Source organism: Medicago sativa, chromosome 1 (genome assembly GCF_051527215.1).
Source record: "Medicago sativa cultivar Bolivia chromosome 1, Bolivia_mono, whole genome shotgun sequence".
NCBI lineage: Eukaryota > Viridiplantae > Streptophyta > Magnoliopsida > Fabales > Fabaceae > Medicago > Medicago sativa.
Window position 1 is genome coordinate 3,393,021 of NC_140749.1, and position 25,009 is coordinate 3,418,029.

General features: G+C 33.0%; 2 protein-coding genes and 1 non-coding gene across 4 annotated transcripts; 2 read left to right on the forward strand and 1 right to left on the reverse strand.

Moving 5' to 3' along the window:
* Positions 1 to 11,498: 11,498 nt before the first annotated feature.
* Positions 11,499 to 11,587, forward strand: LOC146951788 (small nucleolar RNA R38). The gene has a single exon (XR_015025281.1). It is a non-coding gene; the product is annotated as a small nucleolar RNA R38 (small nucleolar RNA).
* A 2,093-nt stretch (positions 11,588 to 13,680) lies between these two features.
* Positions 13,681 to 17,314, reverse strand: BPC6 (basic pentacysteine 6). 2 transcript variants are annotated; one of them, XM_085755777.1, is made up of 5 exons: positions 17,184 to 17,314; positions 16,737 to 16,809; positions 15,410 to 15,475; positions 15,101 to 15,257; positions 13,681 to 14,972 (listed from the first exon to the last, which is right to left on the reverse strand). In XM_085755777.1, exons 4-5 carry the CDS (start codon positions 15,158 to 15,160, stop codon positions 14,013 to 14,015), a joined length of 1,020 nt encoding a protein of 339 aa, XP_085611903.1. In that variant the 5' UTR covers positions 15,161 to 15,257; positions 15,410 to 15,475; positions 16,737 to 16,809; positions 17,184 to 17,314; the 3' UTR covers positions 13,681 to 14,012. The 2 variants fall into 2 exon arrangements, with proteins under 2 accessions (XP_085611903.1, XP_085611894.1); XM_085755768.1 differs by lacking the exon at positions 16,737 to 16,809.
* Positions 17,315 to 22,546: 5,232 nt separating this feature from the next.
* LOC146951790 (histone H3.3) lies at positions 22,547 to 23,692 on the forward strand. The gene is made up of 4 exons (XM_085755830.1): positions 22,547 to 22,706; positions 22,821 to 22,897; positions 23,115 to 23,205; positions 23,331 to 23,692. The coding sequence occupies exons 1-4, from the start codon at positions 22,635 to 22,637 to the stop codon at positions 23,499 to 23,501; spliced, it is 411 nt and encodes a 136-aa protein (XP_085611956.1). The 5' UTR covers positions 22,547 to 22,634; the 3' UTR covers positions 23,502 to 23,692.
* The last annotated feature ends 1,317 nt before the right edge of the window (positions 23,693 to 25,009 follow it).

The following is a 25,009-nucleotide window of genomic DNA, read 5'->3' on the forward strand; positions in this document are numbered from 1 at the left end:
AATTGGGGATTTCAAAAATAAAGAACTTTAGCGTGTCAGCTTCATTAGGATAGGGATACCATTTTTTATTTTCCTTATTTTGCGCCTTGTTTTCTTTTTCTTTGTTTTAATTTTTTAATTTAATTTGATGCTCTAGATTATACTCCCTCCGTCCCATATTACTTGACCTATTTAGAATATTTGCACTATTCATGTAACATGCTTTGACTATATTTTTCTACTAATATATAAAAACAAAATATAGCATATAAGATGTTGTTAGATTCGTCTCGATTAATATTTTCAAAATATCAAATTTTCGTAATTTTTTCTACTAGATTATTAAAGAAATTTAAGTTTAAAATTGTGCATTGGCATACGTGACAGAGTCAACTAGGTCAAGTAATATGGGACGGAGGGAGTACTTTATTTGTTTGAACTCCCATAATGAGAAGTCAAATAAGTTTGACTATTGCATTTTCACGGTAGTAGGTAAACGCGTTTTCACACGTCACACCTCCATGGAATCATTTCTCTATCACCGATTCACGTGATTTACATGAATGTATTCATTAATTCATATATATTTATTTATAAATATATAATAAAATAAAATATTTCCTTTCGTAAAAATATGAAATAAAAATAATTTGACTAGTAAAGTTGTTACATTTTATCATAAATTTTACGATTCTATTGTGATATTTATGTTAATATCTTTATGAATATCATATTTCATTTCATTTTTGACTAAATATTTTACTTTATTAATATTTTTGAAAGAAAATATTTTATTTTATTATATATTCATAAATAAATATGTACGAAATGAAATATATGATAAAATAAAATATTAAAATAAAATACATATGTACGATTCTACCTATGTATTTATTTATGAATATATAATAAAATAAAATATTTAGTCAAAAAATGAAATAAAATCTGATATTCATAAATATATTAACATAAATAACATAATAGAATCTTAAAATTTATGACAAAAAGTAATAAATTTATTAGTCAAATTATTTCCATATAAACATTTTATTGAGAATGATGAGTCATATCAGATTGATTCAAGTGGTAAAAGTTTTTTTTATTAAGTGGTAAAAGAATTGAACCTTTAGCAAGAGGTATGAGATCGATCTTTAACTATTTCGTTTGAAAAACAATTGATCGGAAGAGGAAAAACCACCGTATGTGCCCAGCAGATTATCCGACAAAGATTAATCTAGTTAAATGGCGAAAATTTCATACCTACAACATGGTAAACGAAAACAATATCATAAGAATTCATAAAAACAAAAAGAAATGGTGCTTTGTACATTAACATGTTTATAAAAAAATAAAAATAAAAAATATTTCGCAAAAAAACAAAATGAATGTGTGGCGGTAGGCATGATTGGGGTAGGTGATCGCGCATAGCTCGTTTTCATTTTGCGTAATCTTCCTATATGGAGGATGGATTGCGAGCAGATTGCACAAAATGAAAACGAATGTGTGTGTGCCGATTAGGATGGGACGACAGTGTATGTAGGCAAAGGACAATGATGGCGAAATAAAATATGTCGGAGCTTGCACAAAGGATGAAGAAGATAATCGAGAACTCAGCGATTTGAGGTAATCGGAATTTAGGGTTACAAATCTATCGTTTTATAGAAAAAAATATTAATATTAAATAATTAAAATAAAAAAAGTTTAAATATATTTTTGATCCCTATAGATATATCAAATTTTGTTTTAGTCCCTTTAAAAAATTTCTTCAAATTTTAGTCTCTCAAATGTTTTTCATTTTTACTTTTGGTCTTTCCTTTTAAGTAAACTCATACGTAGAATTCATAATTTTGAATAAAATTTTGCATAAAAGTTTATAATATTGTAATAATTTCTACCAAAAATAATTAGAATTTTTGAACTGACAAAAATCAAATATGAATTTTTATATTTTTTTGCGGTTAAAAAATCCTTATTTAATTCGAGTTTTATTAGAAATTATAATTTTTTTAGGGTTGATTATAATACAATCCAATTTTACGTACACCCAAAAAAACAATCCAATTTTACGTAGTTTAGTTTGAATTGTTTTTTGGGTTGTATCATAATAAAAAAATCAATTTAGACTAAATTAAAATGTATCATAATAAAAAAATCAATTTAGACTAAAATAAAAAATTGATTATGATACAATCCAGATTTAATAATTTTATGTGGTTTAGTAAAAAAAATAATTAATAATAAAATATAACAAATAATAGATTAATCTAGTATATTACACTAATAAAATAAAATAAAAAATATTTACGTGCGGTTCAATTTGGTTTGGTTCACTTTTGAAAATGGAAAGCACAATATGATCTGATCTAATGGTTGTTACAAAAAGAATACTTTCAAAAACATCCAATGAATTCCTTCAAAAAAGAAAAATATCCAATTTTATCTTACTATGTATATTTTACTATTTTTTGAATCAGATTTAAGGTTGTATTTTGAATCAGTTTAAATTTGAACATCTCTAATGATATAGAGCAATTTTATCTTACTCGAATTTGCCACAATACTACCACGTCATTAAAAAAAAAAGGGGAAAACGTCCCAGACGTTATAAAGGGTCGAAAACCCTAATTTTAGAAAAAGGTGAACCAAAAATTAATTTTAGTCAAAATAGAGAAACATAAAATATATTTAAGGATGATTACAAAATATATATCTATATTTAAGGAAATCTTTTTCATTGTTTTATTATTAGTATAACCATTAGTATATTTCTGTATATGTATAATAAAATCCGATATTCATTAATATATTAACAAATAAATAGGATTTTTTTTTGAAGGAAAATTTATATCATAATAGAATCGAAAAAATTAGGGAAAAATAGAAAGAAAGAAAAACTTTAATGGTACAACTGTTTCCATAAACATGTTTTTTGTCCATAAACATTTTCTTAGAAGAAAAAAAAAAATTGAAGACATTTTCTTAGAAATTATAACTCAAGGATTAACCTCTATAACAATATACAAAGGGAATACATGATTTTAACGTTCAAAAAAAAAAGGGGGAATACATGATTTTTTTGTTTTGTTTGATTTCTCAGTATTCAAGTTGTATCTTTAAACAAATTTGCTTTTAAGAATGCTAGCTATATTGTTGATGCTATTGAAAAAGATAATAATTTTAATATATTTGTTATATTTTTGGTAAAATATAGACATAGTTTGTTACTGTTTAAAAATCCAGACATCTACACTTATAATTTTAATCAAAATTAAAATTTTATAAAAAACATTACCTATAATTTACACGTGTTAGTATTGTAAAAAAATGAAACCGCATAACGCTAGTATTTATTTTTGAACGAAGAACGCTGGTATTTATAAAAATTATAAAAAAAAAACATGTATTTAATATATATCCCTTTGACCATGGTTGGGATAAGCGACTGTAGAGGCCTCAGATCTAGTGGGACGCTAATGTGTTTTACTTTTTTTAAAGGAATATTTTTATCTTATTAGCTTGTATAAATATATTTTGAAAAATATGTGTAAATATATATTTTTTCTAACAAAATATAAAAATATAAATGTAATGTTGATGCCTCTTTCTTTTCTGATTAAAATAAAGTTGGTATATGAATGTGCGTTCGTGATTCCGATGGTTGATAAGTGTCATAGGGTAGTTAAATATCTATTATGTTTTAGACACTTTGATTACTTGTTTTATAAGTTATTTAATGAAAAGCCCAAAAATAATGAAGAATTGTCAATTTATGTTTTTTATACCTAATAACAACCTTTTGAGACACTTAGAAAGCAAGGAAACAAAAAGAAGTGCAAATATAGGCTCGCCGTGGCGAGCCTGGGGCGAGAAAGAAGCGAGCCAAGTCGTAGAACACCAAATTCAAGTTTATCAAGGCTCGCCACATTGATCCCCATGGCAAGGTAATGGCGACAAATCTCGCCACAGCGAGTTTGATGCGAGCACAAGGCGAGGAAAGTTAGAGAGCACCCATTTTTAGAAGTTCTATGTGTGCCAAGTGAGGCCATGGCGAGCCTGAAGCGTACCAAGTCAGACAGACATGGAATCCAGGGAAACATGGCATGGCCAAGCAAGCATGGCCCTCGCCATGACGAACAACAGCGGTTTCTAGCCACTTTGTGAACATGGCAGAAACCCACTGGCAAATAAAGCTTCGCTCGCCATGGCGAGCCTGCCGGCGATCGACTAGCAGTCACTTACCATAAGAAGTATAAAAGCCATTCACTCATTTCCACCAAAGATATCTTATGTTTTTTAGAGAGAGACATGGACAAATTGAAGAGAGAAACATAAAACAAGAGTGTAAGAGTGTGGATTCATCAAGGTTCATTGAGAAATCACAATCTTGTTATGCTTTCCACTTATTTCATCCAATTTTGCAAGGCTACCATGACAATGAGTAGCTAAATCTCATTTGTTGGGATTAGATGCAATTGATCAAACTCAGTATGTATTCTTTATGATCTGAGTAATATATGGTTTTAGTTATTCATGATATTGATGTTATTCTTAGTTTCTATGTTTTTGATCTTATAGATTTTGAATTGTTATTGGAAAATACATTTTGAGTCTAGGTTAGAATGACATCTATTAAACCCTAAATACTAGAAATGGTTTTAGGTTTTGATAACCACATTATGTATCAAGTCTTAATGTTATTGTATTGTTTAATAGGCCGAGAAATCGTCAATTAAACAATATGATCGAACTCACGACATTATTTAGACATAAACGATATTGTCGAGTGATACGTGGTAATATAGATGGATAACTAGAGTCTATGTGTTTGATCATGAGAATATATGTGACGTTTGGTTAATGAAGTCTAATTCCAATAGTTGTACGTCTCTATATAATTCCATTTTATTTACCGCATTATGGTTCAATTAGATTTCGAAAAAAAACAATTTATAAACTTTAACTTAAAATGATAACTATTGTTGAACGACTTATAATATCGCACTAGTCCTTGTGGATACAATATAAAAACATATTTACTTTTGATACAACATCAATGGTGTCTTTGTCCTTACGAGAACCGTAACATCCAAAAATTAACGATCTATAAATAATTAGACTCTTGGAAGTTACACTGGTAATTTAAAAGCTTAAAATTAATCCTAAATCAATGGACTAGAAATTATCATTATTATTATTAAATAATAATTTATCATGAACTTGTCTGATAACACTAATTTAGGATTAATTTTAAGCTTTTTAAATTACCAGTGTAACTTCCAAGAGTCTAATTATTTATAGTCCATTAAGGGGGAGAGAAATGTAACATCAAAAAATTAATGCAAATTGTTTGGACGAAACGACAATCCATGTGGATACTATACTCTACTTATCACTTTATTATTTGATAAACGATTTGGTACACTTGCCTAAGCTGACCATAAGTGTAGTTAGGTATACCAAAAGTTGAGGCGATCCAAATCATCAAGCTTCTCGGGAAAACTGGGAGGGTATACCTGAGGCAGTGAACCGAGAGGCCGCCATCCCCCAACCATTGACCAGAGCCTTTGAAAATTTTGATCGATTGAAGCTTATGATAAAATTTCAGTTAATGTAATAGGTCATAGCGGCCCTATCCGTAAAATATTTTATTCTTAATGAAATATAACTCGTTTTGGTTTTTTACTTTTCGTACATGATCATAATTCACCAGCGACGGTATGGGACACACCCAAAGTCAAATCCAGCGAAAGTATATACCCCATTCTTTGGGATTTGTTCGTTACACTAGACCTTTCTAATAGATTTGTTTGGGGGGATCCAGCTCGGCAGCTAGTGGTGCCAAAGTTAGCAAGTGCACCAAACTGTTCTAAGTAATAAAATAGTAAGTTATCATCATCGGAAAGATTATCGTTTTCTACTAGGTAATTTACTAAACTTTTAATTAAAAATTGTTAATTGCGAGGAATTTGCAAGATTGTTGAGTTTTGATTCAGAGGTTTAACAGTAATTAAGATTCTTCGAAACCCTTCTACTCATTTGTTTGATTAATTCATGTTCCAAGATCAATTATCATCTAAGGTTTATATAACCGACGATTAACCACGTAGGTCTACGAGTCTAGGACCTCAAGATGTCGTATTAATCCACAACAATGTTGAGACTTATACCTTATCAGGTAATCGACTTTAGATTTCATGTTACTCCTCAACTATTTGGTTCCTTGTGTTTTCCATTTAGATTGGTAGTCCAACTTTAGTGATTTTTTTTTTAGATGTTCCACTACTAACTTGATAATTTATATACTAAACTCAAAGAGCACAAGTCGACAATGAGTTGGCAAAAACTTCTGAATAGTATTTTTGCAATGTACAATTTCACATTAAAAAAACAAAAATAACAATACAATTTTTATGTAATCAAGTAAACTGTTTTATAACAAGCAGGCAATTTGAAGGTTTCTCTATAGACCTTGTGTGTTGCTCAAAACAGAAAAAAAAAAAAAAAATAGTCTATCATGAGATAAATTCTGATAGACTTAAGAATATTTAGATGAAATGGCAATAGACCTCTTGCACTTTAATCCAAGGTTCTGAGTTCAAATTTAGTTATAGGAATGTATCGAAGTTAAATCCCCTAAGACATAGTTTTGTCATTCAGTGTGTTTCTGCTCGTATCAAGGTATTAATATAATTGATCCACACAACAAAAAAAGAAAATTAGAGCTTCCGATTAAATATTTTCATAAAAAATATAAAATGAGTAAAAACACAAAAATAAAATAAAAAACGAGGACTTCATAACAATACAAAGGCTTAAAGAGCAATTTTGGTAATTTTAGGCTTTAGCCCAACCATATTTTGATAATTTTTTTAGACTCCTCAATATCTTTTTGTGCTGCAAAGAGATATTTATTGAAGGTGTTAAAATTAAGAAACACATTTGGTTGTAAGGAGAAATTTAACTAGGACACAATGTCAAGTCAATTTTATTTGGGCACACACTCATAAATTGAAAAACTCAAAAGATTTTTTTTTAAAAAAAAGATTTAAATGATGTGACTAAATAACTTCTCTTTTATAAAAGATCGTCAAATCCTTGATGGTGTTCTAGTAGCTAACGAGGTTGTGGACGAGGCCCGCAAATTGAAAAAAGAGTTGCTCTTGTTTAAAGTTGATTTCGAAAAAGCCTTTGACTCAGTTGATTGGGGCTATCTTGATGATGTTATGGGGAAAGTGGCGTTTCCAACTTTGTGGCGTAAGTGGATGAAGGAATGTGTCAATACCGCAACAGCTTCGATTCTGGTAAATGGCAGCCCTACTGAGGAGTTTCAATTGCAAAGGAGATTGCGACAAGGTGACCCACTCTCGCCTTTTCTTTTCCTCTTGGCAGCTGAAGGTTTGAATGTTCTAATGTCTTCAGCAGTTAACTTAAATATGTTTACCGGTTACTCCATAGGAACGCACACCCTCACTGTGCTTTACCACAAGAGCATGTTGGTTGGTATTAATATTGCTGAATCTTGGCTACAAGAAGCCGCTTCTATTTTGTCTTGTAAAATTGGTAAAATTCCATTTATATGTCTGGGGCTGCCCATTAGTGGTGATGCTAGACGCTTGAGTTTTTGGGATCCGGTTATAGAGCGCCTAAAATCTAGACTGTCTGATTGGAAAAGTAGAAATTTGTCTTATGGTGGCCGCTTGATTCTCCTTAAGTCTGTCCTGTCTTCACTGCCTGTCTACGCCCTTTCTTTTTTCAGAGCTCCCGCAGGTATAATCTCCTCTATTGAATCTATTTTAATTAAATTTTTTTGGGGTGGGGGTGAGGATCATAGAAAAATTGCTTGGGTAGATTGGAATACTATTTGCATGAGTAAGGGGGTTGGTGGTTTGGGGGTAAGGAGATTACATGAATTTAATATTGCTCTTCTAGGTAAATGGTGTTGGAGGAGTTTAGTGGACAGGAAGGGTCTGTGGTTTAAGGTGTTGTCCTCTCGCTATGGGGAGGAGAGAGGTCGGTTAAGAGAGGGTGGCGTGACAGGTTCATCTTGGTGGAGGGAGATAATTAGAATTCAAAATGGCATAGGTGTGGAGGGTGGTAGTTAGTTTGAAGAAAGTATATCAAAACGTTTAGGTAATGGTTTAAATACTTTCTTTTGGTCGGATTGTTGGGTGGGGACGGTGTCGTTAATGGAAAAATTTAGGAGATTGTATGTTTATCGATTCATAAGGACTTGTCGGTGGGAGAGATGTACGCTTTAGGTTGGGGTGAAGATGGGGAGGCTTGGAGGTGGAGGCGTCGTTTGTTAGTAGCTGGTGGAAATTAAGAATATGCTTACTAACGTTACTTTGCAGGTTACTGAACCAGATGTCTGGCTTTGACAGCCTAATATTAGTGATGGATACACCGTCCGTGGTGTGTATCAAATGCTCATGCGGCAGGAGATGCATAACCATGACGTCGTTTCGGATGCTCCTTGGCATAAGAATGCTCCTTTGAAGGTTTCTATTTGCGCATGGCGTCTTCTCCGCAATAGATGGCCAACAAAGGATAACTTGATGCGACGAGGTGTTATTTCTAATGATTCCCAATTATGTGTTACAGGATGTAGACAAAATGAAACAATAGATCACTTAATCATACATTGTCCTATTTTTGGTGACCTATGGCAACAAATTAAGACTTGGATTGGTTTGTTTTCTGTGGACCCTCAACAGGTTTCAGAACATTATTATCAGTTTGTTTACTCTTCAGGTGGTTACGCTCCAAGAAGGTCTTTTCTTCATTTGATTTGGCTATGTGGTATTTGGGTTCTTTGGAATGAAAGAAACCAAAGACTCTTTGCAAACACAACAAAAACAACAGAGCAATTACTTGAAAAGGTTAAGATTACATCTCTCAAATGGTTGAAAGCAAAAAACGTATGCTTTCCATTTGGTTATCATATGTGGTGGCAGCGTCCCCTTGCTTGTTTGGGGATTGGCTGATGTATTTTTCCTTGCTGTCTTTTTTGGTTTTGATCAGGACTATTTTGTAATCTTGTTTTGTTTCCTTTGGCACTCCTTGTGCTAGGGACCAAAACTTTTTGTTAATATATCTCATTTTGGCTTGTTCAAAAAAAAAAAAACTTCTCTTTTAATTTATTACATTTATGTGTATGCCCAAATCAATTTGATTTGGGTTTGTGTTACTCGGTTGTAAATTACCTTCTAAATTTTTCAGGGGGTAAGTAAGAGACATTTCTAAACAAAACTAGGGTTAAATATGTTTTTGGTCCCTATAAATATGTCAACTTTTTGTTTTAGTCCCTCTAAAATTTTCCTTCAACTTTTAGTCCCTATAAAATTTTCAATCTTCATTTTTTGTCTCTCTTTTAAAGTAAACTCATATGTAGAATTCATATTATTTAATAAAAAATTTCAGAGAAATTCAAAATATTATAAGAATCACTCCAAAAAATATTCAGAATTTTTTAACAAAAAACACGAATTTAAAATGAATTTTTATATTTTTTAGAGTTAAAACTTCATATTTAATTTGTGTTTTGTTAAAAAATTCTAATTTTTTTTAGGAATTTTTTTTAGAATACTTTACACATTTCTGCACAATTTCATTGAAAAATACAAAAATTAAATTAAAAATAGGGACCAAAAGTAGCGATTGAAAATTTTATAGAGACTAAAAGTCAAAGGAAAATTTTAGAAGGACTAAAACGAAAAGTTGACATATTTATAGGGCCTAAAAACATATCCTTATTTATTAATTTTGTTAGGTCTACAGCAGTTTAACCTAATATTAACCCGCTCATTTGCTGTATTAGGTTAGCAGTAATTTAACCTAACAAAGTCCATCCAAAAAAATGCATTCTTATTTATTAATTTTGTTAGGTCTGCAGCAGTTTAACCTAATATTTTCCCGCTCATTTGTTGTATTAGGTTAGCAGTAATTTAACCTAACAAATTCCATCTAAAAAATGCATCGCACCAATTTCATTCCTATCCTCTTGCCTTTTTTTTTTTTACAATATTTTGTACACTTTTTTTTTGAAGGAATATTTTGTACACTTATTTAATACTAAAAAAATGCATCGCACCAATTTCATTCCTATCATGTTGCCTTTTTTTTTACAATCCTTATTTATTAATTTTATTAGGTCTGCAGCAACTTAACCTAATAATTTCCCTCTAACATGCTGCATTAGGTTAGGAGCAATTTAACCTAACAAATTCCATCTAAAATGCAACACACCAATTTAACGTAACAAATTCCCTCTAAAATGCAGCAATCCCTAATATTTCTCCTCACTGATGAGCTTTTCATTCATATCATGTTGTGTCATCGTTTGTATATATCTATTGTTTCTGTAGACTTTTTTTTTTTGACAAGTTGTTGTACACTTATTTAATACGTTTACAAACAGAATACCCTAATTTCCATGCAAACTTGGCTACCCTAATTTTTGCAACAAGTAAACCTAGAAAATTCCCTCCAAATGATCCACATTAATTGCTAAGTGTTAACCCTAATTATGTACTATTTCCTTCCAACACTTCTTCAATTTGAAATTCAAAAAATTTTGTTAGGAACCATGAATTGCATTAAATTACATCTATTGCTATACCCCTTTGAAAATACATAGCTCTTCAACCAAGCACACATTCTTCAAAATAATTAATCCATTGTATAAGATCTCTTCTATTTGGTTGGGAAAATATATTATTACTTTTAGTAAATATCAAAGTGTAATTATTTTTTTGAGGGAATCAAAGTGTAATTATTCTTTTTAGAGTTGTACGTGTAATTTAGAAATTCTATTAATTGAAGTGACTTTGTTTTTCATGTTAGTAGAAATTTAAAACAATTATTACAAGCCAATTTTTGATGTATAAAATGTAAAATTTGATAAGATTCAAGTGTTATTGAAGGACATAGTAAGACAAATTTGATCGCAATATTGTATCTCTAATATTCTAACTTGGGTTTATTGATCGATCCATGATCTTACGGGATAAAGATTATTTATTGGTCTCTATTATAGTCGACAAGACCGGGTCAAAAGTCTAGTTTAACCCATAAAACTATTCAACAAAGATCCTGTTCAACCCGCCCATTTTCCAGTTCTATAAATATAAACCCTTTGCACATCAACCCTGCAAAACCCTATTTCCCAACTTTCGTTTCTCCCTTCCCCCTTCTCCATATTATTCAATCAATCATTTGCCTTTCTTTTTCATATGTTTTTATCCTAATTATTTATGCTATTTTTTATTTTATTTGATTACTTAGGTTTTGATACTATTTTTATACAATATAGCCTAGCCTATGATGCATAATTTAAATATGGTTCTGAAATGCAAGTTATTGCATTTGTTGAAAATCTTGAACTTGCTAACTAAAATAGTATTAAAATTCATTTACAACAACATAGCTTTTGTTTTATTTTTTAGATCTGTGATTTTGGAAATTTTTCTTTCATGTGTGAATGTGTTTTATATGTATGCATTATGAACTAAACAGATTGTTGTTGTGGATGATGAGAAATATTAATTTTACAGTTATCCCTGTCTGATACTGCAGTGCAGGTGCTGAGAATTTGTATTCTGACACACCCCTTTGTTTCCATATGATCAATTTTAATGCTTTATGAATTTGTTTCGCATTCTGTTTACCTGTAATGTTGGTTTTGTTCTTTTGGTTGCTTCACTTTGCTTTTATTTAAAGTTAAAAAGTGTAATCCTTTTAAGGGAGTGCTTTGATCATATATAGGAAATGAAATAGGGTTTTTCGCAATCAGTCATCTAGCACATTTGAGAAGTCAGTACATTTTTGGCCCTTTATCGCCTTTATCGAAATACTAGGATCTGTGAAAGTTGATTGCCGGAGTCTTCATTCCTAGAGTTGTAGACAATTCAACCTAGGTTAAGACTCCGGTGACCTGCTTTTACCATCCAAGTGTTTCGAGGCATTGGAGCAAAGGAGATCATGTGATTGTCAACAGTGTGAAATAGAGAAACCTTAGGACAGTATAAGTAGTTGTCACTGGGGTCTTTATCAAATGCCTAGTGTTAAGACCACAGTGACAGTATTTAAACTATCCAAAGGGTTTCGATGGCATTGGATCAAAGAGGGGGGACTGGATGACTGGAGAGTCCGGTGGAATCATAGCCATTAAATGATGAGGGAGTCCTTGATTGTCAGCAATTTGCATGTGTCTGCATCTGGTTTAAGCTGGGGAAACATTAGTTCTCATAATCATTATTATGTTCACTGAATATTTTTATCGGATTAAGTCCATTTGTAATCAATCAACAGCTTCAATGAAATTGAAGCCCTATGAATATGTATTGCATAATATTGTTTGAGACACCCTTTGAACACTAATGATTAATATAGAAGTAGTTTTATGTAACACATTGTATGGACACTACTTAAATTGGATTGGGAAATCTGGGTGTCCTTCATAGTGTGAATCAAATCATTGTGTGGATGTGTTGATGAATTCGGTTGCGAATGAGGTTTTCCTTGATGTGTTACAAGAGCATTGTTCAACTCATATTATGCATTTCTATTCATTTGATTAGTTCATAGTCTCTTCTTTGAGCTTTAGTTTTCTTTAATTAAAAAAGCTTTTGCTAGAAAGTGTTAATCGAACGTTTATTTATATCATATCCGTGTGTATGTTTTTAATGGAGGTTTGTAGAGATTTAACACATTAAAACCTAATTTTCAAAAGGTATATAAAAAATGGTGACTTCTAGGGTCCTCAATTGATCGGTGAAACAACAAAATGACATTGTTGGATTTATTAATGAAATAGATAGATTGGTCAATAAGAAAATTGAGAATATTTATAATTTTCACTCATAATTTTGTCCCTACCACTTTTTTTAGTTTTGAAGAAAAAACTGTCTATACAATACCCAAAAAGATGGAATTGAGATCTAGTTGAACATGAAATGTAGTAAACCAAACCCATAATGCTGTATAGTAAAAACTGTCCACCACTTTTTAAGGTTGAATTAATTTATGTCTGAAGTTAGATCGGTATAGTAATAATTTATGAGATCATGTATGATGTGAGAGACTTAATTGAGCCTCGCCTTATTATTTTGAAGGAAATATTCACGTATAAGTGTTACTTTTAAGAGTGATCGGAAAAATACCGTAACTAAATATTAAAACAGATATAAACAATAGATAAGTTCAAATGCAAAGAATATTAGTTCCTTGAGCAAGTGGTTAGTGTTGCATATGGTAAACAAAAACTGGTTGAAACACTAAAAGGCGATGGTTGAGGAAACTTAAAATGGATGAAGAATAGTAAGTTCTTTTGTAAGAATTTTTTAAGGGAACTTCTACGGTACCCCTCACAAAATGAGGTGTACCGGTACTCTTTTCTTTGCCAAACCATGGTAACCATTATGAATAAATTGAAGTGAGCTTAATTTTTTTAAATGATTAAAAAAAATCTTAATTTTTTAAAACATAAATAAAGTTTCTTACCACTTGGGAAGGCAGAGGACCGCTTTGACTTATAGTAATAATTAAAATTTAAAATCTTTTTAAATGATAAAAACCAACTCTAAAAAGGCCATTCTCTTTAAAAAAAATTAATAGCTAAATATTTTTTTATCTTAAAGAAACTATTTATTTAGTCAACTAAAAACAGTCGTAACACGAGAGAAGAAAATGTACATGTATCAATTCTACATATCAATCAGATAGTTCATTTCATAGCAAGATTCAACTAAAGTACAAGGCTCTACAATTATTTAGTCTTAACCACCACAAGATGTATTAATCAAGCCTATTAAATGCGATTGCCACCACCACGGACCATTTTTGCAGGTCAAAATGGTTACCGGTGACATATGTTTTACATTGCCATTTCCTTGGATCCTAATTATAGGAATGACACATTAATAATCTTTCACAGATGAAATTTACATTACCTTATTTTCCTCCTTGTTCAACTTTAGAATCCATAGCTGACCCTTGATCATGTATTGCCTATCTGGAGAAAAATGCATCGTTGTCTACTTTATTGTGATGTATCGATTTGTACCATGTTTGGCCCAATGGTCTTTAAGGTCAACCGGGTGTGAGAGATCATGCCCTTCAGCTGCAAGCCGGCTAAGTAGTTTATTGAAAGCACTTCCACTCATTTTTCTACCACCTACTCGAGCATGCCTTTTGTTGGGCACAGCTGGAAGTGGATATACCGATAAAGTGGTTGTACAGCAAGCAGATTGCCAACCTCCATTACCCCATTTGTAGCACTGTCTCAGAACACCAGTACAAGAGCATGCTGGTGCTGGCATGGTTGAATCATCGTATGCAACTTGGTTCAATGCCAAGTCCTGAGGTTTCCAATCAGCCTTTGAGGCTGCTAACTGCTTGTTAAGATCATCATCTCCATTTATCATTTCCTCACTACTCTTCCATTCAAGCTCTTTGTTGTTGGCAAACATTGTCTTGTTTAAATCATCACCCTCTTTCTTGACTTTTCTAGATTTTGGAGTCTTCTTGTTAGGTGAATCAGACTTACTTTCCTTTGGCCGTTTGGCACGCCTAGGTGGTTTCCCAACCTCTGAAGAAATGGGGGCTGCTGGGAGGGCATCAGTTGTGTGCAATTCACGTGTGCCGTAAGAAGAATCACCCATATTAGGCAAATGGTTTACCTGTTGCGGAAGGTGATGTATATGCTTAACTCCCCGTGAGATTTGACATCCTGGAGGGCATGATGACATACCACCATTGGCCAAAGCATTTTCTCGAAACTGAAGGGTTGCAATCGCATTATCTCTTTCCATAAGTGCATTATTCCGTTCCGCAATTGCAGTATCTCGCTGCAGGAATGCCATGTCACGTTCTGCAAGTGCTGCCTTTTTCTCAGAGAGGGCCAGATTTCTTTCTTGAATGGCTGCATCTCGTTCAGCCATGATTGACATAATTTGCTTCATGGAAGGATGCTGGTGATGCTGTTGCATTAACCACTGCAAAAGCAATTTTTAGAAGAATATTAGTAGAGAAAGCACCCTTTTAGGTATATGCAGCACTTTTAACAACTGTTATGTTCATGCAAACTTAAATTTATTTCTGAGCAGAGGCGTGTTTCATATACCTGTCCCTGAGCAGATTTATATTGATCTGCTTTGTGCCTTCCATTTTCACGATCGTCCATCAGAATTAACAAATGGTAGTAAAGCTAAAGATTGACTATAAGCCTCTCCTAATCCCGCATCCAACTCGGTCAATCAAGCAATAACTAGCTACAAGTCCTGAATATCAATTAAGGAACTAATCATATTCTATATTAACTTAATTAGAGAATTACTTTCCTCCTGTGTTCCTTGAGGCCTGGAGGGTGGAGGAAATTTGTCTACCAACAACACTAACAAAGAATAGAGGTGGAAAAGGTTATGGTGCATACCATGCTTGTACATAGAGGCTATGCACCCAGCGACTGAATCCGAATCAACTCTTCAAAAAATTATCCCTGCAGAAAAATTTGATTCGAGTTGGTCAACAATTCTAAAATTGCAATTAATGCCAGCTATGATAAAAACTCGAATCTAAAAGCTTAATGACTATCTTAAATGAAAGAAAAAAAGGAAATAAAGAGATAACCACTAACTGTGCACGGAGACAAAGGCAATTTGAAAATCAGGGAAAATTACTAATTATGGTCGAGAATCAATCACTTTTGTTGGAGCACAAAGGTGACGCAGTTAGCAGTATTGTCAAATATCGGCTATAGATTAGCGGCACTAAATTGATATAGCATAGCTGAATCTGAACAAAGCGCGATAGGCTATTAAATACAAAGTGTTATCAAATAGCGGCGCTAAAGCATATCAAAATTTGAACAAACCGCTATTTTCCATGATTGACAGCATTGCCCCAACAATGACAGAGACAAATAGAATTCACAACAATATCTTGACTATTCAAACATCCATGCAAAAAGTTCTGTTCAAACAATAAGGAAGAGGGGAGAGAGAAAGCATAACAGTATACTAGAAAATTAGAGCAATTGCGCTAGCAGGGCAAGGGGATCCTTGTTTGATCCAAAAATGATTAGGATAGCATAAAATGGACAGAAAAACATTGCATAAATAAATGAGGATTCGACTGACATTCTTTTTCGTTCACTTCCAATTACACAACACTTAAAAGGGTTTCAACTATCAAGTACATTATTTTGTAGCTTATTACTGGTTTCCATCCAAGGTCAATAAGTTAACTACCTTAACAGTCAGTCAGTGATAGTTGACCTAGTCTTAGCAATTAGAAAGTTTTACACACAACGAAGGACCAAAAACAACAAGCTTCGTCTCATAAACATCAACAAACAAATTGTGGCAATAATGGAGAACATAACAACGAGCTAATCTCATAAACGTCTAAACACCCACACCAATGTTGTTAACTAGCGGCAATAGTGGCGTTATTGCATAATTGAATTTTAACAAATCGCTATTGTTTCACGATATGCTATGTAGTACAAAATATTGTGAAATTGTTGCTATATTGGCGCTATAGCACTATTGTGTAGCAGAATTTGAACAAATCACTATGTTCTGCGAATTGCAATTGACAACACTGACCCACACACATAAAAGGTGATAATTCTTAAATTTAAAACATGAACACTAACAAAGGAAAAAAAGGAACTTTCATAACTACAAAGAGCAGTCAATCAGTAGAACCCGAGTTCGAATTATGGCTGTAACAATTTCTGATTAGCTGTAACTAACCTCGCAGCCGAAGTCTGGATTACCAGCTCACCTTCCCTTTGAACTAGAGGGTTAAGACCAAAAAAAATAATACCTAAAAAGAGCAATTCTAAAAATTTAAAAATAAAAATTGAAAATTCAAAGTACTATCTTACACACACACTCTATCTGTGTACTTTCAACTACAAAGTACGAAGGTCAACGAATCAAATTCAAAGAGAAAACACATTTCCGCAATTTTCACAATTTCGACAACAACAAAAACACACGGATCTCAAACACAGTGAAAACCCCAATTTTCGAAATCAAAAACAAAAATAGAAAAAAATATATAAAAAACAAACGATGAAGTTTGAACAATAATTGTACAAAATTAGAACTAGTAAGCTAAAACAAAAAATGCAAGCGAAAGAGAATAACTGAAGTTAGCGATAAGAAAGATAGTAGAATGAATGAGAAGAAGCTTACGAAAAGTGAAAGGAAGAAGAAGATTGAAAACCCTAATCCTTCGCAGCAGAAAAATGAATAATGTTCTTGTTGGATTTGGTAGTTTTTGTTTTTCCGCTTTTTTTTTTTACCTCTGTAGTTGTTTTCTTGTCGTGTTTCTCACTTGGGTATGGTTGTGACTTTGTGTGACTTCATGAGTTGTGAGTGTGATTTACACTAATTTTATTAGAGAAATGATATTTTGACAACCACTTTTTGACAACTTTTAGACAACTTTCTCTCTCATACTCACATGATGTTGTTATCCTCTCTCTTCCTTTTTCTCTCTCCATTGTTTTTGACCAATAAGAAGTGAGAAAAACAAGGTTGTCAACAAAGTTGTCATTAAATGGATGTCAAAATATCATTACTCATTTTATTATTGAGTATAAAAAAAGATAAATATTAGTGTAAGAGGGAGACATCCACCAATAGGAATATTCTTTTTGTATAAACAAATATTTTCACTCTTTTATTTAAATTATATATTTTCTATCAAAACGTTGTTTCTTTAATTAATTAACTTTTTATGTATTTATGTAATGGGATTATGAAATTGGGTCGATGCGTTCATTATATATCTACTCGACCCTTACATTATCTTGGTGTCCAAGTCAGTATCGAGATTAACAAACCCATTGTCAAAATTATGACCCAATACTTGCATGTGCTTGTTTTCTAAGGAAATGCTAAGTCACATCAACACGACACATGTGTTATTGTTACTCAGTCACGTAGCCACAACCACAAAAATAGGTAAAATGAGTAGCAGTTGCATGCCTCCAAGATCATCGGCCACGATAATGACCATAATGGATATATCTCCATACCTACCTTCTCTATATAAAGGTGACACTAAGCAAGCCATAATCCATCCATTTTACCCCTAAAAATATTCATTCCAAGACCTTGACCGTTGTAGATTATCGGCAAGGTGCCCTTAATGTATTCTAAGAAGAACCTTTAACACTCACTGCAGAGCCGCGATAAAGAAAACTCTCGGCCATACAAGACCAGATGACAAAGATGGTGCAAAGCACTTACCCCCATCAAGGAGAATGAGTCGTAAAGTGCAATTCAAGCCATTGTGGATGAATTGTGTCACTAAAATGAAAATTTGCAAACTCAAATCTAATGGATGCAGTAATAAAAAGGTGACAAATTAACTCTATAACTAGGAGTTTGATGACTCCCAACTTTTGTGTTAAGAAATATGGGGCCTCCCGTCCATGAAAACTTTATGCTCTTTCACCTGGCAACATTTGATGGGAGGATGGCTATAGGCTCCCCTAGAGCACTTGATAGTCATAAGAACCCAAACGACAATCATTGGTGCGACCGAACCCCTGAAGTGCAAGTTATTATTGTCTAGAACTTTAAAAGAAGATACTCTTTGATGGTATACACCTCCCTAGACACTCCCTCGCAAGATACATAAATTTCAACCACAAACGGATTCACCAATTCACATGAAGTGAACATCATAAGGTTATGTTAACCAACCTCTTCAACATCCATCAAGGTCGTTAAGAGTCCCTCAAGGAGTACCTAGCTTGCTTCACCAAGAAAACTATTTGAGTTTCGAATCCACACCAAGAGATGTTCGTGGGAACGTTTCAAGACAGTTTGAAGTAGAGCACTTCAACAAATCTCTGACCTAGAAAGCGACTACCAATGTGGAGAAGCATGTCAAATGCTACATAAAAGGAGGAGAAAGTAATGCAGATAAAAGGAACTGATATATGAAAGAACGAGTTCTGAAGCAGATGGACCATTATTAACCCAAATGTGATATGGTAACCAACAAAATAATCCATCTAGATGTGGAGATGGTCGAGGTCGTTACAATTCCCCGAACACTCAACTGAAAACCAAAATAATTCAAATTTTACAGGAAGCGATGCAAAGGAGAATGGTAGATTATCCACCAAAAGAGAAAGCACAAATATATAGGACCATGTATAGAAACTAGTGTATGTCTACCATCAAGTCAATGGACACAATGTGAATGATTGCTTTAGATTAAAGATGATGATTGATAAATTGATAAGAATATGAAATTTAAAAATTTCCATGACACCCTCCCCAAGAAAATTATTGAAGTCCTCGAAGGAAGAATGAGGTGATCAGGCACACCCTTAATACAATATTTAGTGGATTCTCAGTAGATTGAGAGTCTAGTTCAGCATATGATGGAAAATTAGGCTCTCCCCAAAATCGTAAATATTAATTTTTTTGCCAAAGACCAAGAAGAACTAGCTCCGCACTATGATGATCCCTTGTAACATAGGTCTATTTTTTTAACTGGGATGTGAAGAGAGTATTAGTAGGTCAAGGAAGCTCAACATATATCCCATATAGCGAAGCCTTCAAATGTTTACAAATAACGTTCAAACAACTTCAACCGTACAATTGCACTCTGGTGGGTTTCTCATGAGAGCAAGTTGAGGTTAAATGGTACACTACCCTAAAATAATTTTTGGTACATAATAGAACACGACGATGATAAATAGAGATACTTGATAATAAGCGCCCCATTCTCATCCTACAACATCATCATAGAGCGATCGACCTTTAACATTCATGGTGTGACCTTATCAACCATATACATCTAACTATAGGATCCCTTTTACAACAAGAAAGTAGAAGTGTTCAAGAATATCAACAAGTGGCAAGGCGTTGTATCAGGATAACCTCATGACCGAATAAGAAAAAAATAGGTTAGAACATGAATCTTGGAGTGTGGTTGATTTGGACCCCTTAGAAAGATTTCGGCGACAAGCGAGCTAGCCCGATAAAGGATGCGAAGTACAAGCTAATCATGGCATATGCAAAACATTTACAGAAAGGTGGCATAAAGAGACCAAGAGATGACTACCACTCTCAATGATGTTTATTGTCTGCTGCACTTGCCAATCGATGATAAGTTGTTTAACCATCTCCCACCTAGGCCTAAAGATAAAGTCACGAAGTTGTGAATTAACGAATGAGTTCCTGAGTATAAACATAGTAATGGATTCAAAATAATTTCCACCATAATCTAAACAAAGACATGAAGTTTGGAATTGACAAGGGATGAAGTTTGTTTAAAATCGTCCTAGGAGTTAGTGTATCTAAATTATTTGCTCTTCCTAGTTTGTTGCACTATCTTCGGTGACATGGGTTAACAATATGCCTAAAGTACTGCACTTCCATTGTTGTGGCACATGAAGTCCAATGTTGTTTTGATTTTAGAAGTCCAATATATTTTATTCAAACTTCATTAAGAATATGAATTATAAAAAAAAGAAAAATAAACTATTAAAAAAGAAAGGTAGTGCTAACTTGTGCCTTATCGCATATGTTAAGAAACTAAAAAAAAAAAGATTCTATGAAAAAGAAACTAAAAAAAAAAGATTCTATGAAATTTTGTGTATTCAATTCATTAAAAAGTTAAATATATTCACATATTCTAATAAATTATTTTTATATTTGAATCATTAACATGTAGGCATGGCCAGGGGCGTAGCCCTTCATATCCAAGGGGTAGCCTTGGCTACCCCAAAAAATATATTAGTCTTGAATTAGTTGGTATGTATTTATATCTAGCTACCTCAAATAATAAACATTGAGCTACCCAAACAAGTTCAGTTGTCGAAAATTAACATAAATAATAAAGTAAAAATTTACTACATGGTTGATATATTTATTTGTATTTGTTTGGTATTTCCAATTGCAATAACAACTATAGAGAAAACTTTTTTAACAATTAAAATTATCAAGACAATAGTCATAAACATATTAAATGGGCAACAAGTCTCTTGCAAATGATCTAATTGTTTATATTGGAGAAGACATTATCATTCTATTTTGTAAACAATCAATTATGGATAAAATTGGCTTCTTGAAACACATTTTGTAAACAATCAATTATGGATAAAATTGGCTTCTTGAAACACATTTTGTCCAACCTTTTTAAATAGTTATTGTCAATTTTTATCATTTGTTGATGCTCAAAGTTAATTTTTATGTTTTAGCTAATTTTCATATTATTTTGTTTTTAGGCTCTACAACACTTGCGATTTTTAAGTTAATTTACTAAGATTTTGTTTAACTTTAGTCCTTAATTTTTGTTATAGAGATTTTTTGGTAGAAATTTTTTGTTATAAAGATTAAATCCAAGACTAAAAACATTTTTTTTGTAAACTTTTAAAAAATTGAGACAAAAATTGAATAAATTTTGTTTAAAGGCTAAACCTAAAAAAATATAATTTATAGGACTAAAAAAGTATTTTATCCTTAAATTTAATATGTTGGTTTTAAAATATTTTATTTTTTGTTTATAGTTGGCCCCTGCGCAAATTTTTTGCTAGCTTCGCCGCTGGGCATGGCAATGGGGCGGGGTGGGGACGGGTTTTGCCTTCCCCATCCCCATCCCCTATTCCCATATACTTACCTGTTACCCTACCCATACCCAACGGGGATGAGAGATTGAATCCCATCCCCGTCCCCAATGGGTTCGGGTATTCCCGCCCCATCTCCGTCTCCGCACTGAATCAATTTTTAAAATAAAAAAAAGAGTTTTTTTAAGCTTCAATGGTAATGTCGTGATGCATTATCCAACAATTTGCGCTCATTTTAACATTTTCTTGCCAAATAATTCAGTTTCTCCTTTAACTATCATTATCAACCCCATCAAACCAAATAATTCAGTTTCTCCTTTAATTCAGTTCACGATTATCAAACCAAATAACATTGCATATCATTATCAACCCCATCAACAAAAACAAAACAATGACCTTTTTACATTCGGGTAGGGTTTGAGTATGGGTTCGGGTGGGTACATATATCCCCGTTACCCGTCCCATACCCGTATTTTAAAATCGGGGAAAATCCAAACCCAATCAACTCGGAGAAAACCCGTCAAATCGGAGTTGGTTTGGGCGGATACCCATGGACACAAGTTTTGTTGCCATGCCTAATAACCTGTGTATTAAAGACATAAATTAGCATTTCCAAAAAGAAAATAATTTTGTTACAATGCAATATTAAAAATGAAAAAAAATGAAAGGATATTTTGTTTTTGTTTTAGCAGGAATGCGAAGAGTTAAAGACGTGTTAAAGGCGAGAATAAGTTGCAACGTTTACACTCACAAAAGAAACACAAATTGTCCACGCTGGCAATCCGTAACTTTACAAACCCACCAATCAGAAACAAACACACGGATCGCACTTAATATTTTCACTTAAAAAACTCATCATTACCGTTGAAGCATTCAAAGTCCACGATCTCTCTACCCTAATTAACCTTCCTTAATCATCATTAACCCTTGCATATATAAACACACTTCTCTTCAACAACCCTCATTACACTTTCTTCGCTTTCGCTAAATCTAATCAATCTTTCCCTCTCTTCGAGCTTTCTCTCTCTTCGAGCTTTCTCTCTCCGATTCCATGGCTCGTACCAAGCAAACCGCTCGCAAATCCACCGGTGGTAAGGCTCCAAGGAAGCAGCTCGCCACCAAGGTAACCACCGTTCACCGCCGTAACGGTTTTTTCTTCTTTCTGTTTTCTTGATGTTAGGGTTTCGTTTTCTTCAATTCGAATTTTTTGATTGATTTCATCGATTTTTTGGTTCAGGCTGCTAGGAAATCTGCTCCTACTACTGGAGGAGTCAAGAAACCTCACCGATACCGCCCTGGAACTGTCGCTCTTCGGTAATTTCCTTTTCCCCTAATTTTTTGGTTTTCGGAGTTTTGCAGTTTCTATTATTAATTTTTTTAGGTTTTCGTTGTGTTTTGAATATTCGATTGAATTTTATGTTTTGAATTTGAATTTTGGATTCATAATTTTTAGGAATTTGGAGTTTTATATTCTCGGTTTATGATTTTTAGGTTTTCGTAGTTGTTAATTTTCAATTGATGTGATTTACAGTGAGATCCGTAAGTACCAGAAGAGTACCGAGCTTTTGATCCGCAAGCTTCCATTTCAGCGTCTTGTCCGTGAAATCGCTCAAGATTTCAAGGTAAATATTGTTACTTAGTTTCATAATTGATTTTGTGTGAAATCTTGTTCCTCTTTGGTTTATTTAATTTGTAATTGTTGTTTTTGATATTTTTCTGATTAATTTTGCTGTTGTTGTTGTTATAGACGGATTTGAGATTCCAGAGCCATGCAGTTCTTGCACTTCAGGAAGCAGCTGAGGCTTACCTGGTTGGATTGTTTGAGGACACCAATCTGTGTGCAATTCATGCTAAGAGGGTGACAATTATGCCTAAGGACATTCAGCTTGCTCGTCGCATTCGCGGTGAACGTGCTTAGGGTGGTGAAGGCGCTTTTAGGGTTATGGTGGATTAGTATTTTGGAAGGATTTAGGGTTTTATGAATTGAATTTTCTTTTATGCGTTGTATAGTTCTGAACCTATAATGGTGGATTATGATTAGTTTTTTGCGGACAAATTTGTGATGTAATTGGTCAATTACAATTGAAGTCTCTGCAACTATTTTACTTATATTTCCATTGCTTCCTGATTTCGTTATGCTTTGTGATGATGCGACTGTGGTTTCTAGCTCTGAATTCAATTTGTGATGCGTTTGTGTGTATGGTAGTTTGTTCTATCGCTGAACATTTTCTTGTTATGCTATGTTGATTTGTAGGGAGCTAGCTTGTTGAATGTGTGTTTAGATTCTTTTCACGTGTGATTGATTACAAATTACAAATGCATTTTCCTTTGTTGAATGTCGGTTGTTTGGAATTAAGATAGAACAATTTCCATTTTGAATTCATAGCTTGTTTTTCATGGCAGATTTTTCCCTTTTAAGTTTTTGATAACCATGTCAGATGAATTTAATTTTTTTCTTTCCATTCTTCACTACCAATATCTGTCTCATTGACAACTGAACACGAAACCTATTATAAAGGCCAAGCTACATGATCCCAGAACATGCACAAGAGTATTTACTCCATATTGAAAGCTTTTGAAAACACTTTTATATTGAAAGCTTCAGGTTAGGCCTTTCTTTTTTCAAATATTTGAAATCTTTTGTCAATCAAGTATAATTTGCAGAAGAATCTGTAGTTATAATCTATCTTAGAAACAAACCATCTCATATCTATTTTAGTAGAAGGTTTCCTCCTCTATCGTAACAGATTATTTTTGAAAATACCAGTAAAATGCATAGAATCTCATATTTCATATTTTATACTCGGCCATCCTACCCAGTAAATAACCTGAAAATGTGTAGAATCTCATATTTCATATGATTTTATTTACCCAATTAATTGTCCCAGTGATTAATGAATGCACTCTTGCTCTGTTTTCTCCGATTACACTCAGTGAATGCGTTCAACCTCTATTCAGTTACAACTTAGACGGGTGCCTTGGTATTTGTAACCTGATGATATTGGATAGTGCTTTGTTCTTAATTCTTATCAATCAATGTATTTTAGTCTTTTATTAGATTCTCGTCATTGGCAAAATTGGTGACAAAATTTTTCCCCATTGGCAACACACACACACACTCTGTTTCTGCAGCATTGCTTCTATGATTTTAGGAGCACTGGCCGCCATGGACATGTAGGTTGTGGTGTACAAGTATCCACCCCTATTCCGGTCATGGAATGTAAAACACTTTGAACAATCAAAATTTTTATGTTGGAAGCTCTCTTTTTCGGATTGCTCATTTCTGATGAACCGTCCCAATGCTCTTTGATTTTATTTATCATGACCAATTCCTATCTCAATTACAACTGAAAACAAAGATTTTAACCAAGGCAAAGCCACACAGAACCCAGATAGGATCCAATAACGACTTAGTGATATTTGTTC

Coding starts and splice junctions, on each gene's coding strand:
- LOC146951790 (XM_085755830.1), top strand. CDS start 22,635: ATGGCTCGTACCAAGCAAACCGCTCGCAAATCCACCGGTGGTAAGGCT. Junction 22,898..23,114: donor CCTGGAACTGTCGCTCTTCG/GTAATTTCCTTT, acceptor TGTGATTTACAG/TGAGATCCGTAAGTACCAGA. Junction 23,206..23,330: donor AAATCGCTCAAGATTTCAAG/GTAAATATTGTT, acceptor TTGTTGTTATAG/ACGGATTTGAGATTCCAGAG.
- BPC6 (XM_085755768.1), bottom strand. CDS start 15,160: ATGGACGATCGTGAAAATGGAAGGCACAAAGCAGATCAATATAAATCT. Junction 14,973..15,100: donor ATAAATCTGCTCAGGGACAG/GTATATGAAACA, acceptor TTGCTTTTGCAG/TGGTTAATGCAACAGCATCA.